Source organism: Anolis sagrei, chromosome 5, assembly GCF_037176765.1.
Source record: "Anolis sagrei isolate rAnoSag1 chromosome 5, rAnoSag1.mat, whole genome shotgun sequence".
Classification (NCBI taxonomy): Eukaryota; Metazoa; Chordata; class Lepidosauria; order Squamata; family Dactyloidae; genus Anolis; species Anolis sagrei.
Window position 1 is genome coordinate 29,164,704 of NC_090025.1, and position 17,364 is coordinate 29,182,067.

General features: G+C 39.7%; 1 protein-coding gene across 8 annotated transcripts in view; it reads left to right on the top strand.

Moving 5' to 3' along the window:
• The window catches only part of NPNT (nephronectin), a 72,994-nt gene extending 56,614 nt beyond the window's left edge, over window positions 1–16,380 (top strand). For all 8 annotated transcript variants that reach the window (XM_060779128.2, XM_060779129.2, XM_060779131.2 and 5 more), the window contains 4 exons: window positions 3,166–3,261; window positions 4,900–4,998; window positions 8,392–8,648; window positions 13,164–16,380. In XM_060779128.2, the coding sequence (XP_060635111.2) occupies window positions 3,166–3,261; window positions 4,900–4,998; window positions 8,392–8,648; window positions 13,164–13,259 (548 nt within the window). In that variant the 3' untranslated portion in view covers window positions 13,260–16,380. The remainder of the gene's footprint in view (window positions 1–3,165; window positions 3,262–4,899; window positions 4,999–8,391; window positions 8,649–13,163) is intronic.
• Window positions 16,381–17,364: the final 984 nt, after the last annotated feature.

Here is a 17,364-nt window from a genome sequence, read left to right on the forward strand (position 1 = left end):
TGCTTAGCTTTAAAGATCAGATGGGATTTGGTACTTTGACAATATTTAGGCAGTTGGAATTTTGTGTGTGTGTGTCAGGAGCAACTTGAGAAACTACAAGTTGCTCCTAGTGTAAGAGAATTGGCCATCTGCAGGGACGTTGCCCAGGGGATGCCTGGATGTTTGATGTTTTACCATCTTTGTGGGAGGCTTTTCTCATGTCCCTGCATGGGGAGCTGGAACTGACAGAGGGAGCTCATCCACTCTCCCCAGATTTGAACCGCTGACCTGTCAGTCAGGAATCCTGCTGGCACAAGGGTTTAACCCATTGCGCGACCGAGGGCTCCTGGCAGTTGAGATGTAAATATTTAACAACAACAACAACAACAACAACAACAACAACAGAAAGTTGTTCTGTTTTTATTATTTCTTTCTCAATAAAGGCCTAATTTACCAATCTGTTTAATCTCATAACATATACTTGGTGCACAGATTTCCCTACAACATTTACCAAAGCTGTTTACCCCCTCCTCACTTAGAATCAACTTGTAACTAAAACCTTTAATCATAATCAACCACAACACAATTCATTCCCAACCAAATTAAGCCACTTGGAAAAAGATAAAAGCATTCAAGATTAAAAGACAGAGTGAAAAAAATTATTTTAATTAGCTCTTTAAAACATTCTGCTCCCACTAGTTCAGGTTGCCACTCCCCAGTTGTCAAGAGGTCTTCTGAGGGGGGTTTGTGTGTGAAACTTTTCGGAATTACAATAGTGTCCTAGTGGAGTTCTGCCAAAGCATGCAGAAGATATCGAGATTATCTCTAATAAACATAATGAGTAAATATAAACATGAAATACCAACTGATCTCCATCATGGTTACAGTTGTCACTTCAGATGTTTTATGACTTGTTCATAATGTTGGCAAGTCTACCAGAATATATTGCAAAGCTAGAAATTGTGCCTCTAAGCAAGCTTCAAGCAGTTTCTACCTTTAGTTTAAAAAAATATTTTTGTTGGAGCAAAGAGATGTTGAATCCAATGAAAAAACAAAGCTTCTCAAAATTGGAGTCCCAGTGCTGGTTTTAATTCCTCAAAATGATGCTATCTGACAAGTTCCCAGGAATGAAAGAAATAATTCTACCAAATGGACACGTATTTAATACTAGGGGCTGCGGTGGCACAATGGGTTAAACCAGTGTTTCTCAACCTGGGGGTTGGGACCCCTGGGGAGGGGGTCGGGAAGGAGGTATCAGAGGGGTCGCCAAAGACCATTAGAAAACACAGTATTTTCTGTTGGTTATGGGGGTTATGTATGGGAAGTTTGGCCCAATTCTATCATTGGTGGGGTTCAGAATGCTCTTTGATTATAGGAAAGCTATAAATCCCAGCAGCTACAATTCCCAAATGTCAAGATATTTTTAAACCAAACTCCACCAGTGCTCACATTTGGGCATATTGATTATGCGTGCCAAGTTTGGTCCAAATCCATCATTGTTTGAGTCCACAGTGCTCCCTGGATGTAGGTGAACTACAACTCCAAAACTCAAGGTCAATGCCCAACAAACCCTTACAGTATTTTCTGTCGGTCATGGGAGTTCTGTGTACCAAATTTGGTTCAATTCCATTGTTGGTGGAGATCAGAATGCTCTTTGGTTAACTATAAATCCCAGCAACTACAATTCCCAAAGGACAATATCAACCCCTCCCCCAACTCCACCAGTATTCAGATTTGGTCACATTGGGTATTTGTGCCAAATGTTGTCCAGTGAATGAAAATACATCCTGCATATCAGATATTTACATTACAATTCATAGCAGTAGCAAAATTACAGTTGTGAAGTAGCAACAAAAATAATTTTATGGTTGGGGGTCACCACCACATGAGGAACTGTATTAAGGGGTCACAGCATTACGAAGGTTGAGAACCACTGGGTTAAACCCTTGTGCCGCTGAATTGCTGATCTGAAGGTTGATTGATCTGCTGACTTGAAGGTCGGCAGTTTGAATCTACAAGACGGGGTGAGCTCCCATCTGCCAAGCCCTAGCTGCTGTCAACCTAGCAGTTCGAAAACATGCAAATGTGAGTAGATACATAGGTACCACTTCGGAGGGAAAAGACAAAGAGATGCTCCAAACAATTGTGTCAGCCACACAATGAGGAGGCAACAACGCAATCTCTTTAGCTTGAAAATGGAGAAATCACCTCCCCAGGGCCGAGATGAGCAGTGCCTTCAGAAGCCGGAAATCTATCTTTGTTTGTGTGTCTCATTGTGTATGATTGTAAAAGGCATTGAATATTTGCCTATGTATGTAAATGCTGCAATCAACTCTTGAGTCCCCTGGGGGAGAAAGGTGGAATATAAATAAAGTTGATTGATGTTGTTGTTGTTGTTGTTGTTGTTGCTATTATTATTATTATTATTATTATTATTATTATTATTATTATTATTATTAAAGCTTCAGTGGAGACACCTTTTCTGCATGATACCTCTTCCAGGAGCAAATTTCCCTTCTTAGGGATAGATTTCTCTCACTTCCTGTTGTCTCACCCCTGTTCTTAACAATGAGTCATTCGTAAGTCGGATGTTTATAACTCGGGGACTGCCTTATACAGTTAACCCTGCACATTTCCTTGGATGCTACGTTTGGAAAAGTTACTTTTCTGAACGATTACTCCCAGATTATACCAGGCAGAATGGCTACTGGGTATATACTGAATGAAGAATTCTGGAACTGGAGTCCAAAAAGTTACAGTTTTTAGGTGGGAAGTGGGTCTTGACTGCAAAGATTCATTTTGTGGCTGTGAGCCTTCAAGATGTTTCCATCTTATTTGTCTCACTAAGATTTGGTCTTATCAACAATTGTAGCATCTCTTATTTTTTTTAGAACAATTATGGAAGAAAATGGAAGAATACAGGAGAAGAGCTGCTGCTTTTAAAACATTGCTTGGATTTTTTTGTGCACACTTTAGAAAGAAACCTGATAATAAATATTACTGCATTAATTATGTAGAATGGACAGTCATGAATCTATACATGAAATGTGGTTCAATTGATTGGAGACATCAGTACCAGAAGCATTTCCTCTATTTTTACAGTAAAGGTGAAATTAGTCAGTGTACTATTTCCTTATCTATTTTACTCAATTATTTTAAACCATTTCCTTCTCCATTTCCCTCCAGTTCCTCGCCAGCCTGGAGTGAGCAATAATCTCTTTGACACATTTGAAATCGAAAGGGGGATCAGTGCTGATGAGGATGAAGCAAATGATGATCCAGGTAACCATCACTGGAATCCTGTATGCATTAATTTGCCAAACAATTTCTTCTTGTGTGTGTGAGTGTGTGCGTGTGCATGCACGCACGCACACACACACAAACACACGTTTTATTTACTGAATGTAATTTTTAAGTCAACTGTCTTGCCGCTCAGCATTCAGACATTCCATCCTCAGGGCAAGATGCTTTAAGGGAACTAAGCACATTAAATGTACTGTCACACAGGAGGCTTAATTGGTCTGAGCTTGCATCATATAAATATGAAATTTCCAGGGAAAGGGCTGGTTTTGGCACAGTGTTGCCCTAGGCAAAGCAGCAAATAACGCCCTCCCACACCCTTAAATCTAACCACATCAAGGGGCATACTATCCAAACTCATTCAAGTTATCTTTGCATCGGAGGCAAAAACCCCCACAAGCACTTCTCCTCCTTCCTGTCAGTAAAAACACAGTAACAAATTAAATAAGTAATCCTTTTCTGCCTTTTCATGACATCCCACAACATTTTCACTCTTGAGATAGTAGAGTTAGCCCTGCACAGAAGTGTGAATTCAGTTTATAGTATTATGTTTTGTCGAAGGCTTTCATGGCCAGAATTACTGGTTTGCTGTGAGTTTTCTGGGCTGTATGGCCATGTTCCAGAAGCATTCTCTCCTGACGTTTTGCCCACATCTCCGCAGGCACCCTCAGAGGTTGTGAGGTCCTCACAACTTCTGAGAACTGTCATACCTCACAACCTCTGAGGATGCGTGCCATAGATGTGGGGAAAATGTCAGGAGGCAGTGTTTCTGAAACATGGCCACACAGCCCAGAAATTTTGCAGCAACCCATTTCTTATGTTACTCCTCCCTTGCCTGTCCCCCATCATGTGTAACAACTTCTTTCAGCAGTGTTGCAGCATTTGGTAGTACAGACAAGGACAAACATTTTCATGTATTGCCCAAATTATGTCCTGTATTTCTCAAGTATTTATATATGTTTCGTATTGTCCTTTAAACTAATCTGAGGAGCACATGGAAGATTTTATCAGTATCCTTTTGAGGCTGAACATTTATAATCTCATACCTTAGGAAGCGAATATTCAATTTGGGAGTATGCTGGATTTTGCACTTCAGAGTAAAATACCTATATCTTTAATGTTTGAGCAAACATAGTTCTGTTTGTGTTATTGTTTTCCATCATATCCATTGCTTGAATTGGGGAAAAATGGTAGCCTTGAGCACCCCATACTGTTAATTTCAACCCCTACCTTCTATAGATGGAGATTTAAAGGAGATGCTAGGGAAAGGGTAGCATTGAAAACAAATCAGCTGGTTTACTCTCTGCATTTTGTATTTTGCATAATGATTGCAGGTTCCCCTTCTTTTTTGCCAATTTGATATGCCATCTTTATTTTATTTTCATCATTTTTATTAAACTCTAATGTAAGAATCATGTAAGAATAATGCATTATTTCCAGATGCAGTAATAATGCAGTTATTCCAGATGCTATTGAATTCAGCAACCCTAGAAAATGTAAATACTGTGGAAGAATACTGGAGGATTGCATGATTTCCATCCTTGCTATATTTTAACGATGCAGTCATCTTCAAAGCCAAACAAGGCATTCCCCTGTTGACCTTTGCTTTGTTATTTGCAGCTATCCTTGTTCACAGTTGTAACTTTGATTATGGTCTTTGTGGATGGATGAAGGAGAAAGATGATGATTTACACTGGGAACCTGTTAAAGACAACTCAGGTACTACTTGGTTTCCTTAGGTTTAGTATAAATCATTAAATATTCAGAGGAAAGAACTGTATACAGTAGCCTTCCCCAATCTTCAGGTGTGGTGGACTTCAGTTCCTATCATTCCTGGTCAACATGACTAACGGTGAAGAATTATGGGGATTGAAGTTCAAAACTTCTGGTGGAGGTCACCCAGTTGGGGAAGGCATTCATAATATGCTTCCTTGAGTCCCATTATTGGGAAGATGCTGTGTTTTCTTATGGTCTTTGGTGACCCCTCTGACTCCCCCTTCACACACCCCCCCCCCCAGGAGTCCCAAGTTGAGAAATGCTGCTCTAAAATATATTTTCACGCAGGGACATTATTTCCTGTGCCTAAAAAGCTGTCTCCTAAACAGAAAATACAATTTTGGTGACCATCTGTGAATTTTGCATAGAAGGCTCCAATTGCAACATTTTCTCTCTAGGAAATGGCTGTACAGAGCATGTCCCAAAATATTTATTTACATTATTTACATTATTTCTATCCCGCCCATATCAGCCCGAAGGCGACTCAGAGTGCAAATAACCAAGATTCTTGATGCTACAATGTCAAGATTTCTCAGCATTTGAAAAACATGTTTTTGTGATCATCATTATAATGTTTTCGAATATTCTTTAGCCAGAATGTGGGATAGATATAGATACAAATAGAAGACTGCTGACTTTCCCAGATCTCTGTAGGTAAATAAAATCAACAGATCCAAGCCTTTCACTCCCCAATGTTACTTTAATATAGTATAAAACTTATTTATCCTTTAGGAAATATTTTCAGTTTTGAAACGTTTAACAAAAGGAGATCAAAATAAGGAAATCCCTCAGGGAATATTTCCAACTTTGAAATGGTTAATAAAATGAGATCAAAAAATAAGGAAATACTCGTTATCCTAGTGATAAGATATTTATATGGCACAAAGGATTATTTATCAGAGTTCTGATCCTATACATGAAAGGATTTGTGGGGGGGGGGGGGAATATTCATATAGCATGCCTTTCTGATTTTGTCTCTTCTAAATGGTGCCAGTTCTCTGGTTTTCATTTAGCATTTTGAACAGATACCTTTCTAAGAACAAAGCTCTACTCCGCCTTCATGGCAGCAAAGGAAGGGCACATTGGAGACCACTGGAACCTTAGGATGAATGTACACTGTAGAATTAATGAAGTTTGATACTACTTTAACTGATAAGACTCAACAACAACAACAATTCTTTATTGATTAGTCAATTTTGACCATATCAAAACATGCAAAACATACAAAACATACACATACAGTAAAACCATATATGAATACAAGGCATCATGGCCTACTGGCCTGTCGACCCACTCCTAAATAATCGAGCAACTACAAGATAAGACTCAAAGTTGTAGTGTCATAGTAGTATTAAATTGGTGAGGCACTAACACTATATGGCAGAGAAAGCTAAAGACTTTGCAAAACTCCAACTCTATAGCATTGAACAATTGCAGTTAAAGTGGGGTCAAACTGAAATTATTCTATACTGTAGATGCACATTTAACTGAGGTTGGTAGGGTTATGGGGGGGGGGGTTGCATATAAATAGCCTATAATAATAATAATCTTATGTACATATATGAGAGAAAGAGAACATCTCTCTGAAGTTGGTGCAACTGACTTTCTAGGATGCGTGAATATGTCCAGACACCTAAAGCCACAATTTCAATTAAATATTTTCTCTTTCTTCCCCTTGGAAATGATGTGTGAACATTTTAGCTTAAACAATGGAAAATCATCTAAAGAATTGTAATTCATTTATTCACTTTATTTTCTGTTATTTTATTTTATTGACATTTTAATGTCAGCTGAGTGACTTGAATCCATTATTAGATTGCTACCTGTGGAAGGGCTCAAAACTTGGAAAAATTATTTTTGTTTTGTTCTTTGCACTATGGCTCCCAAAATTGCCCATCCATCATGGCTCAGGCTGTTGTAGAATAGTGGCCTATATATTGACCTAAATGCAGAAAATCTTTTTGGTGTCCAAAAGCTCTTCCTCAAGACCTAGTGTTCATATGCTACTCCATTTGGCTTTTAAAAGCTGTGCTTTCCATACCAGAAATCTTCTGCTAATTGTACAACAGGTTCTCTTTTTCTTTTTCCCCTTCTGTAGTAGTAGTAGTAGTAATAATAATAATAATAATAATAATAATAATAATAATAATAATAAAGGCCACCTTACTTGGATCTGCGCGCATCATTCAAAACTACATCACAACTACATCACACAGTCCTAGACGCTTGGGAAGTGTTCGACTTGTGATTTTGTGATATGAAATCCAACATATAGATCTCGTTTGCTGTGACCTACTGTGCTTTTGTATAATAATAATAATAATAATAATAATAATAATAATAATACTTTATTGGTATACCTCTCTATCTCCCCAAGAGGACTCAGGTTGGTTTCCAACATAGGCAAAACATTCAACTTCCGAATGAAACAAAACCATACAAAATAGACATTATAAAACATAAACATAAATCCTATAAAAAAGCAATCACAAACATTTAAAAACCAATATCAATATTTCACTATCAACAGAAATTCAATTACCAATGGCCAGGAATTACAAAGTGGACCTAGTTAGCTATGAGAGGGCTGGGCAAAGGGCCAGTGCAACAAAGTAGCATAGGGCTCGGGTGATGGATAAAGTGCAGGGCAGGGTCCTAGCTGATGGCCAGGGAAGGGTCTGGAACTAATCATTTCCAAAGACTTGCTGGAACCACCAAGTTTTCAGGTCTCTGTGGAAGGAGGACAGTGTCAGGGCTTGTCTTATCTCTCTGGGGAGGGCGTTCCAGAGTCGCCCTCCCCCTCATCCCCACCAACTGTGCTTGGGACGGTGGCAGGAGTGAGAGGAGGGCCTCCCCAGCAGATTTTAGACCCCCCACTGGTTTGTAGGGGGAGATGCAATTGAACTATTTGTGTTTTTAAGATCCATGCCAGTGTCTATTAAAATATTTTATATAGTTATGTTTATTGCCCAACAGACTTCAAATATTTTGATCATGCCTATTCTCAACAGAGCTGGAAAACAACAATTTACGATTATGAGTAGATTACGAGTAGATTAGATCTTTACTAGATTACTAGTTGACTGCAAAATGTTGCTTTGTCTCCTACGCAGTTCACTCTCCCCTGCTAGAGTTCTCTGTCACTTAAAAAGTCATTGAGCGGGATGTATCACTTTTATGGAGGCTTAGTTATGTAGAAGATATATATTTTCCAATGCAGGATCCCATCTTATAATTTAAGATTTTTAATGTAGCTTCCTAAATTCAGAATTCTATGACTATTTTGAAAATGTTTTTCTGTTGTTTTCCTTCTTAAAAACAAACAAACAAATGCAGGTGGGCAGTATTTATCTATTTCTGAACCAAAAGGAAAACCAGGACGAGTTGCCCGTTTGGTCCTTCCACTTGGACGTTTAGCTCCATCAGAAGATCTCTGCCTTTCCTTCAGGCATAAAGTGTCTGGGATGCATTCTGGTTTCCTTCAGGTCTTCGTACGAAAGACTGGCGTTCATGGACCAGCAGTCTGGGGAAGGAATAATGGTCATGGTTGGAGACAAACACAATTAACATTGCAAGGATCTGGTATCAAAAGTGTGAGTATAGTTCTGAGATGGAGGGAATGGAAGAAAGAGGAAGCATTTGTGTGGTTCTGTTCCTGGGTTGAATATAATCCTCCATTAATTTCTAAACAAGTTAATTTATTACATTTATAATTGAATTGGCAATTTTGAATCTCTCTGGTCCTTGGGTAGTTAATGTAAGATAATTCTTTTAAAATCACCTTGTGCTCTGCACCTTTATCTGTGACATATGGCAAAAACTACTCTGTTAAATCTGAAGTATGCATTGTTATCCTTACCCAACATTACACCTTTCCCAGTGAAATCGTATGTCAAATCAGAGATAGGCCGAAATCCAACATTCTCTCAGTTTACTATAAATATCTACATACAGAGATACACTCCCATTATCACTATGCAACCCCTATGCACAATAGCAATATTGTACAGTGAAGGCCAATAACAATTATGAGTAGATTAGATCTTTAGTAGATTACTAGATTAGAATTAGTACAGTGTGTAGTGCAGTACTGCAGCACAAAACATTGCTGTATGTGCAACTTCATTCTGCCATCATTAGCAAAAAAAAACAAACAAAAAAAACAATGGGATTTTGGCCTGCATCAAGAGGAGCATAGTGTCTAGATCTAGGGAAGTAATGCTACCGCTCTATTCTACTTTGGTTAGACCACACCTGGAATATTGTGTCCAATTCTGGGCACCACAATTCAAGAGAGATATTGACAAGCTGGAATGTGTCTAGAGGAGGGCGACTAAAATGATCAAGGGTCTGGAGAACAAGCCCTATGAGGAGCAGCTTAAGGAGCTGGGCATGTTTAGCCTGAAGAAGAGAAGGCTGAGAGGAGATATGATAGCCATGTATAAATATGTGAGAGGAAGCCACAGGGAGGAGGGAGCAAGCTTGTTTTCTGCTTCCCTGGAGACTAGGACGCAGAACAATGGCTTCAAACTACAAGAGAGGAGATTCCATCTGAACATGAGGAAGAACTTCCTGACTGTGAGAGTTGTTCAGCAGTGGAACTCTCTGCCCTGGAGTGTGGTGGAGGCTCCTTCCTTTGAAGCTTTTAAACAGAGGCTGGATGGTCATCTGTCAGGGGTGATTTGAATGCAACATTCCTGCTTCTTGGCAGGGGGTTGGACTGGATGGCCCATGAGGTCTCTTCCAACTCTTTGATTCTATGATTCTATGAATCATTAGCAGAATCCATCTATTGCAGTGGTTTTCAACCTGTGGGTTCCCAGATGTTTTGGCCTTCAACTCACAGAAATCCTAACAGCTGGTAAACTGGCCGAGATTTCTGGGAGTTGAAGGTCAAAACATTTGGGGGCCCACAGGTTGAGAACCACTGCTCTATTGCAATGTGGCAAACATTTGTCCCACATACATAGGGCACTTTATGCACATGTATCTTGCCAATGGGATGCCAACCATAGATTCTATTGGGTTCAATGGGACTTACTCCCAGGTTTGGCTTGAGAGTTGGATTATGACTCTGGAGACAAGGGTTCAATTCTCCACTCTGTAATAGAAACATACTGGGTAACCTTGAGTATGGCACACATTTTCAGCCCCTTGAAAATCGTATGATAGGTTTGCCATAAATTGGAAAAAAAAACCCTGAACAACAACATGTGTAACATGGCTAACTACAGAACACACATAGCAGGATATGTCCAAATTATAATAGGAAATGTAATTTGCTGGACAACACAAAGGGTCAAGATCTGAATTTAATTCATTTGTGCAACTTGGACTGAGACTGTCCATTCTGTGTGGGGTAAAGGCTTCTGAGCTCTCAGGAAGAGAGCTAGAATGCAACATAATGTTCCAGATCTTTATTTCAAGTGACTTTAACAATGCTTAATTTAATTTGGATTCATATCTTAAATGCTTTTCTTCTCTCATGCCTGGAATAACTTAAAAAGAATCCTCAATGAAATAGCTTTGATTTGCCCCTAGATTAACTTTTAGAATGTATCGACTTTCTTCAAGAGACATGTTTTCCTATTATATCCTGTTTCCTGGTTTTGCTTAAGTTACAGTTTCCAATTTTGGTCACAGGGAAGTATGGGAGCTCTCCAGTGAATATCTCATTCATGTTGGCACCAACAGTCATTGCTTGGATGAGCCCTGAAGTGTATAAAGTGAATGCATAAGCAATTGAGAGTTCCCTTATATTTATGTATTCTTTCAGCTCTCTTCATATTTTAATCTTTATGAATTTGGGGGGGGGGGGGGGTTAGATTTTAACAGGCACACATGGCTGCCTGTGGCCCATGTGTTGCCCAGTCTCACAGATCTGCTGTAGATAACAACGTTTCTGTCATACTTCAAACGTGGCTTCCAAGCAATTCACTGTTTGGAATAATTCATTTTTGTAGGGTGGAAGTCTCCTTGAAATAGAGTGCCTCCAGATGCTGCTATCGTGGAACAAAAGGCACAGACATATTTAAAATCAGACTTGATAGTTTTATGACTTAGTAGATGATGGTAGCTGGCAAGCTTTCTTTGAAAGCACTAAATAATCAACCTTTGGGGAGATATAAAGTAGTTGCACGAGCAGGGGCAACCACCCCATCCCACCAGAAAGAAAACAAACACACAGTGTTGGGATAACAAAAGGTCCCAAGTTGTTTATTGGTTATGAATGATAACAGGGTTGACTGCCATGCATGGATCCTGGATCATGAATTAGCCTGTTGGTGACTGATGTCACTAATTATGCCCAGGGATGCAACCATTTACTACAGGCATGGGCAAACTTTCTAACTTGAGGGCCGCATGCTAGCACTCCCTGCCAGGAGGACTGACTGTCCGGTGATGGAAGGAAGGAAGGGGGGAGGAGGAAGGAAAGAGAGAAGGAAGGACAAAAGGGAAGGATGAAAGGAGAAAGAGGGAAAGAGGAAAGGAGGAAGGAAAGAGGGAAGGAAGGAAGAACAAAGAGGAAGGAAGGAGGGAAAGATGAACGGGTGGAAGGAAAGGATGGAAAGAAGGGAAGGAGAAAGGGAAAGAGAAGGAAGGAAGGGATGAAGAGAAGGGTGGAAGGGTGGAAAAAAAAGGTAAGGATAAAGGAAAGAGAGAAGGAAAGAAAGACAAAAGGGACGGGAGGAAGGAGAAAGAAGTAGAGGGAGAAAAGAACAAAGGAGAGAGGACAAAAGAGTGGAAAGGAAGGATGGAATGAGAAAGAGGGAAGGAAGGGAAGAAGGAAGGAAAAAGAAAAGGAAGGAAGGACAAAAGGGAGGGAAAGACAAAATGTGGAAGGATGGATGGATGAAAGGGAGGGAGGGAGGGAAGGAGGAAGTAAAGAGATAAGGAAAGATAGGGTGGTGAGAGAGAGGAGGGCCTGAGAAAAGAGCCCAAGGGGCTACATCTGCCCCCCGGGCCTGGGTTTACCCATACCTGATTTGCCAACTGGTTCCATGCTGGGACTGCAGTCCCACCACACCCCTGATAAGCCACTGGATGCTCCCCCCTTCAAAATTGTGGGAGGGGGTATGCCAACTGGATCCAGGGCCCATGCTTTGGGGCCCCTGGTGGTGCAGTAGGTTAAGCCACTGAGTTGCTGAACTTGCTGACCAAAAGATTAGCAGTTTGAATCCGGGAAGCGGGATGAGCTCCTGCTGTTCACCCTAGCTTCTGCCAACCTAGCAGTTCAAAAGCATACAAATGTGAGTAGTTCAATAGGTACCACTTTGGTGGGAAGATAATGGTGCTGCATGCAGTTGTGCCGGCCACATGACCTTGTGGCCGGCACAGACAATGCTGGCTCTTCAACTTAGAAGTGGAGATGAGCACCACCCCCAGAGTCAGACACGACTAGACTTAATGTCAAGGGAAAACATTTACCTTTTTATTGTGCACTAGCCATCCCCTTCCATGCGTTGCTGCGACCCAGTCTGTGTATATGTGTTTTGTGTGTTTGTATGTGTGTGTATATATTTGTGTATATGTGTATATATGTGTGTTTGTGTTTATATATGTGGTTTTGCATATGCGTTGTAATGTTTTGGGTTTTTCTGGCTTTTTAAGTCTCTTCTGCTGTGCTTTTCAGTGTTTTTATGAGTGATGGTTACTTGTTGGCCTGATACATGTCTTGTGTTCAAATTTGATGTCAATTCGTCCAGTGGTTTTTGAGTTACGTTAATCCTACTAACGAACATTACATTTTTATTTATATAGATTACAGTTGAGCCTTATGTATTGTGCATTGCACATTGTGTAACAGCACATAGTCATTGATGTGTGGTGCACAAGGCTTCTTCATTGCATGAGGGATGCATAGTATCTGCAGAATGAATTGTTGTATGTGGATATTTACACAACATTGAGAAGATGTTGGATTGCAACCTCTAGGTGTCTTCTTTGAGAGTAGGCAAGACTACAAAGGTGCCCAATGCATCTCCAATAGCCCTACATATCCGGGCAAGGATCAGAATTTGTGATGGGAATTCTCAAAAGCAGTGCTATACTTTTTATCATGTAATTGACTCTCTGTTTTACTACTTATCATCCCCCCCCCCTTCTAGGTAACTTTCAAAGGACAGAGAGGAAAAGGCCAAACTGGCGAAATTGGATTGGATGATGTGAGCTTGAGGAAAGGCCCGTGCTCCCAAGACCACTAGTGATACAGACAGACTGACAAAGAGAACATACTTTATTGTCAGTGCCTCTTAGCCAGGACAGGTATTGGGTGGATTCATTCTTCTCCCTTGTCTTTGTGAAATCCCAAAGGACTGGCATCTAAACAAAGAACATTTTCTGTCCGGAAAAAACGAGTGCCAACTTGCACTGAAGATTGTAATTAACTATCATCGAACTCTTAAATGTATGTGATAAAGGCATCCTGAATTCTGAATTATGGACACAAATATCCTTTGTGAAGAACAAACTGTGACCAGACATAATCAACAGGATCCTTTAGTATGCATAGCATTTTTATAATGGTCTTTTGTGCATTTTGTTGTTTATACTATATCATGGAGCTGGTTCAGTTTCATGAACACTCTGAACTGCGGTGGTTCTATTACTATTAAATTTTAAACGAGTGTTTTTACATACACACACATATATATTTAATAACACTTATTCTTTTTCTCTCTTTAGAGACAATTATAGAGTAGGCACTGCATCCCTTAATATTCGTAGTGCTGTGTTCTGTATAAATATGTATGAATACTAATGTATTTATATATGGAGTTTTTTGTTGAAAAAATTAGTTGCAAGGTAAAATGGCAGCTATACGCATCAAAGTTGGACTAATATATAGGTATCCACACTAACACTTCTGGGAAATTGCTCCTTTCCAAGTTTGTCATTACAGTAGTAATAATCACTTTCTCTAAAATAGCAATTTATTTTATAAAAAGACTGAAGAGAACATATATTTACCTATTTAGGAGATCACTGATTCTCTGAGTATGATGGCTTTCCAAGTGTAGTGTCTTGGTGGTGGGTACGCAGGTGACTGTGGAGCCCTATTCTTGACCCGCATGTTCTTCCACAGTGAGGGCATCAGTTTCCAGGTGGAATGCGGTCCCGGTCAGGTTGACTTGTCACGCCTTCCTCTTGGCATGTTTTTCCCTTTTGCCCTCCATTCGTGCCTCTTTGAATTCCACAGCACTACAGGTCACAGTTGACCTCCAGTTAGAGTGCTCAAGGGCCAGGGCTTTCCAGTTCTTGGTGTCTATGCCATAGTTTGTGAGGTTAGCTTTAAGCCAATCTTTTAAATCTCTTTTCCTTTCCACCAACATTCTGTTTCCCAGTATTCTCTCCCAGTTTTTGTTAAAAAGGATCAAGTCGCAGACCTGAATATTTTCAGAAGTAACTGATTGTGGTAAAACAATCACAGCAAACCCACAGGTCACAACTTGAACCAGCTGGTATCCATGGTTATAAGTTGCCATGGCATTTTTTGGAGGCAACAACTCACTCTTCTGCTTTCCACATATGTGCCCCCCTATGTAAATTCATATATATTGTTCATACTTTTCTATTCATATGTAGGTAGTTTTATTCATACGAAGCCCCCGGTGGCACAGCGGGTTTAAGTGCTGAGCTGCTGAACTTGCTGACCAGTTCAAATCCGGGAATGGGGTGAGCTCCCACTGATAGCCCCAGCTTCTCCCAACCTAGTAATTCGAAAACATGCTAATTTGTGTCGATCAATAGGTATCGCTTCGGTGGGAAGGCAATGGTGCTCCATGCAGTCATGCTAGCCATGTGACCTTGGAGGTGTCTATGGACAACATCGGCTCTTCAGTTTAGAAATGGAGATGAGCAACACCCTCCAGAATCGGACATGACTAGACTTAATGTCAAGCAGAAACCTTTACTTTCTTTAGGTAGTTCAGTCATTGGTACAGTTGAGTTGACCAATAATGGGCAATGGAAATAATGCAAATAAATTGTATTATTTTGCTTCTGGAACATGGCCATACAGCTGGAAAACTCACAGCAACCCAGTGATTCCAGCCATGAAAGCCTTCGTCAACACATCAATATAAATAAAATCAGCCAGTTTATGGTAGTAACAGAATGCTCTGAAATTCATTTCAGCGATTACACTCATTTCTTTGAATGATCCTATCATGCAGTTCCTTGCTTTGGTTCTCAGAATGGTGGTATTGAATAAACCATCTGTATAGCTAACAATTCCGGTAGAATGGGATCAAACACTGTTGATCCTGTTTTATTTTTATAGTTTGTATTGTAATCTTGAGACAACTGTGGAATTCTTTAAATTTCTGTTGTTGAAGCTAGTTGGACAGCTGAACAGCAAGCTCTGATGTGTAAAAGCAACTTGCCTCTTCAACTAAGTATGTAGTCAAGTCACATTAACAGCATTTGTGACCACTTCAACTGTTTTTATATGAGGTTCTTATGTGTACCTCATATGTATACATAGAATTGCAAGGTTTCAGTCTGTATTTTAGAATTATAATATTTAAAACGCCAATGAGAAGTGTTTAATTTCTTTAGGTGATGCTCTGTTTGAAATGGAAACAACCAATACTTGTAATGTACCATAATCATTTGTTTGTACAGACCAAACATTATCTTTTTATTTTAAGGACGTTTTGAAATGTAGCTGTATTTGAATGTTCTGTTAATATTACAATTGCTGTGGCAATACAATCTTGAAATGTAAAGTATGGATTAAAGGCAGTGGGCACAATCATGCAAAAGCTACTCATGACAAATTTATTGTAAACACAGCGAAATGAGATGGTTACGTATAATTTAAGTCCAAGTGACATCCATGCAACTTTATCATTAAGGTTTAGTACATTTTGTAATTTGCTGAATTGTACCCAATTTTCTTGTTTCTCTTTTACGCTGTGTTAGCTCAGTGATAAAGGCCACATTTGGTCAAAGTCAAATAATATATTTCAGTCTTCCCTTCTAATTAGCAAGTACCTTGACAAGTCACAATCTTTGATTTGCAAAGGTCCATCTGAAGACTTGTACCCATCTTGTCAGTTGAGATTTTGAAAATAATACTTCTATCCAACTTTGAAAGTAGTTTAAAAGAAGTTTGTGGCATGGAAGATTGAAACGCCTATTTTTTTTGCTAAGCCAACAATGAATAGTGGTGAGCTATTGGAAGGCAAACCAGTCACGTGGGTTGCCCTCCCTTAGAATTGTAGATAACTATGTATTTTTTTAGATTCTAGCCAAATGTTTCAATTCTTTTCTTGAACTGTAGTGACTTATTGGTAATATTAAAATTATGTATTTATCAGGGCCCAGCTCATAATGTTCGAAAAGAGAACAACTGATATATAGTACACACACCAAGTTGACTCTTTATATCAATTGATTCTTCATCCATGGATCCGACTATACACAACTTGAACAGATTGCCCCACACCTCTAAATCAAAAAAGGAAATGTTGACTGTGTCATTTTATATATTAGGGACCCCCTTTTACTATGCTGTTGTATATCATGGTAATTCAGCATGTACAATTGTTGGTGTCTATGAGGAACCAGCCCCAGTGGATATCACCTGGATATCTTTAAAAGCTATGGTTCAACACATTTACTTGATTCAATAAGACTGTTTCTACATAATACTTTGTAAGTCCTGAGACTCCTGTTCATCAGATTACACTAGCCTCCCAGTTTGGTTCAATTGAGGAACCATGCATGGAACTTATCCATTGAAATGAATGAGTCGTTAGCTCATATAAGGGGTTCATGTAGTAGAGTCAGGACTGAGGCAGTAATCTTTTAACACCATATATATTATGCTTTATTGCATACTAGCTCAGGTACCCGGCATTGCCTGGGTTATTTGAAAACTCAGTTTTTAATTGTATAAAATCCATAAGGTTGTGGGTGAACTATAAATGACATCATGCCTGGTTAACCCAAAAAACTCCATCAGTACTTAAAGTTTGTTATATTGAGCAAGTTTGCTCTAGATGCATTATCGGTAGGGTTCAGTGTGCTCTCTCGCTGTAGGGTAACTACAACTCCCACTATGGTGAGTTAGTCCCCACAAACCCCTTCAGTAGTTTGAGTTAGTCATGGGGGTTTGGGGTGCCAAGTTTGGTCCAGATCCATCATCAGTGGAGGTCACAGTTTCTCCAGTTGTGGGTGAACTACAACTCCCAGGAAGGAAGATCAGTTCTCCCCAAACCCCTCTAGTAATCAAATTTCTGCATATCAGGTGTGTGTGCCAAGTTCGGTCCAGATTCATTGGTGTTTGGGTTCACAGTGCTC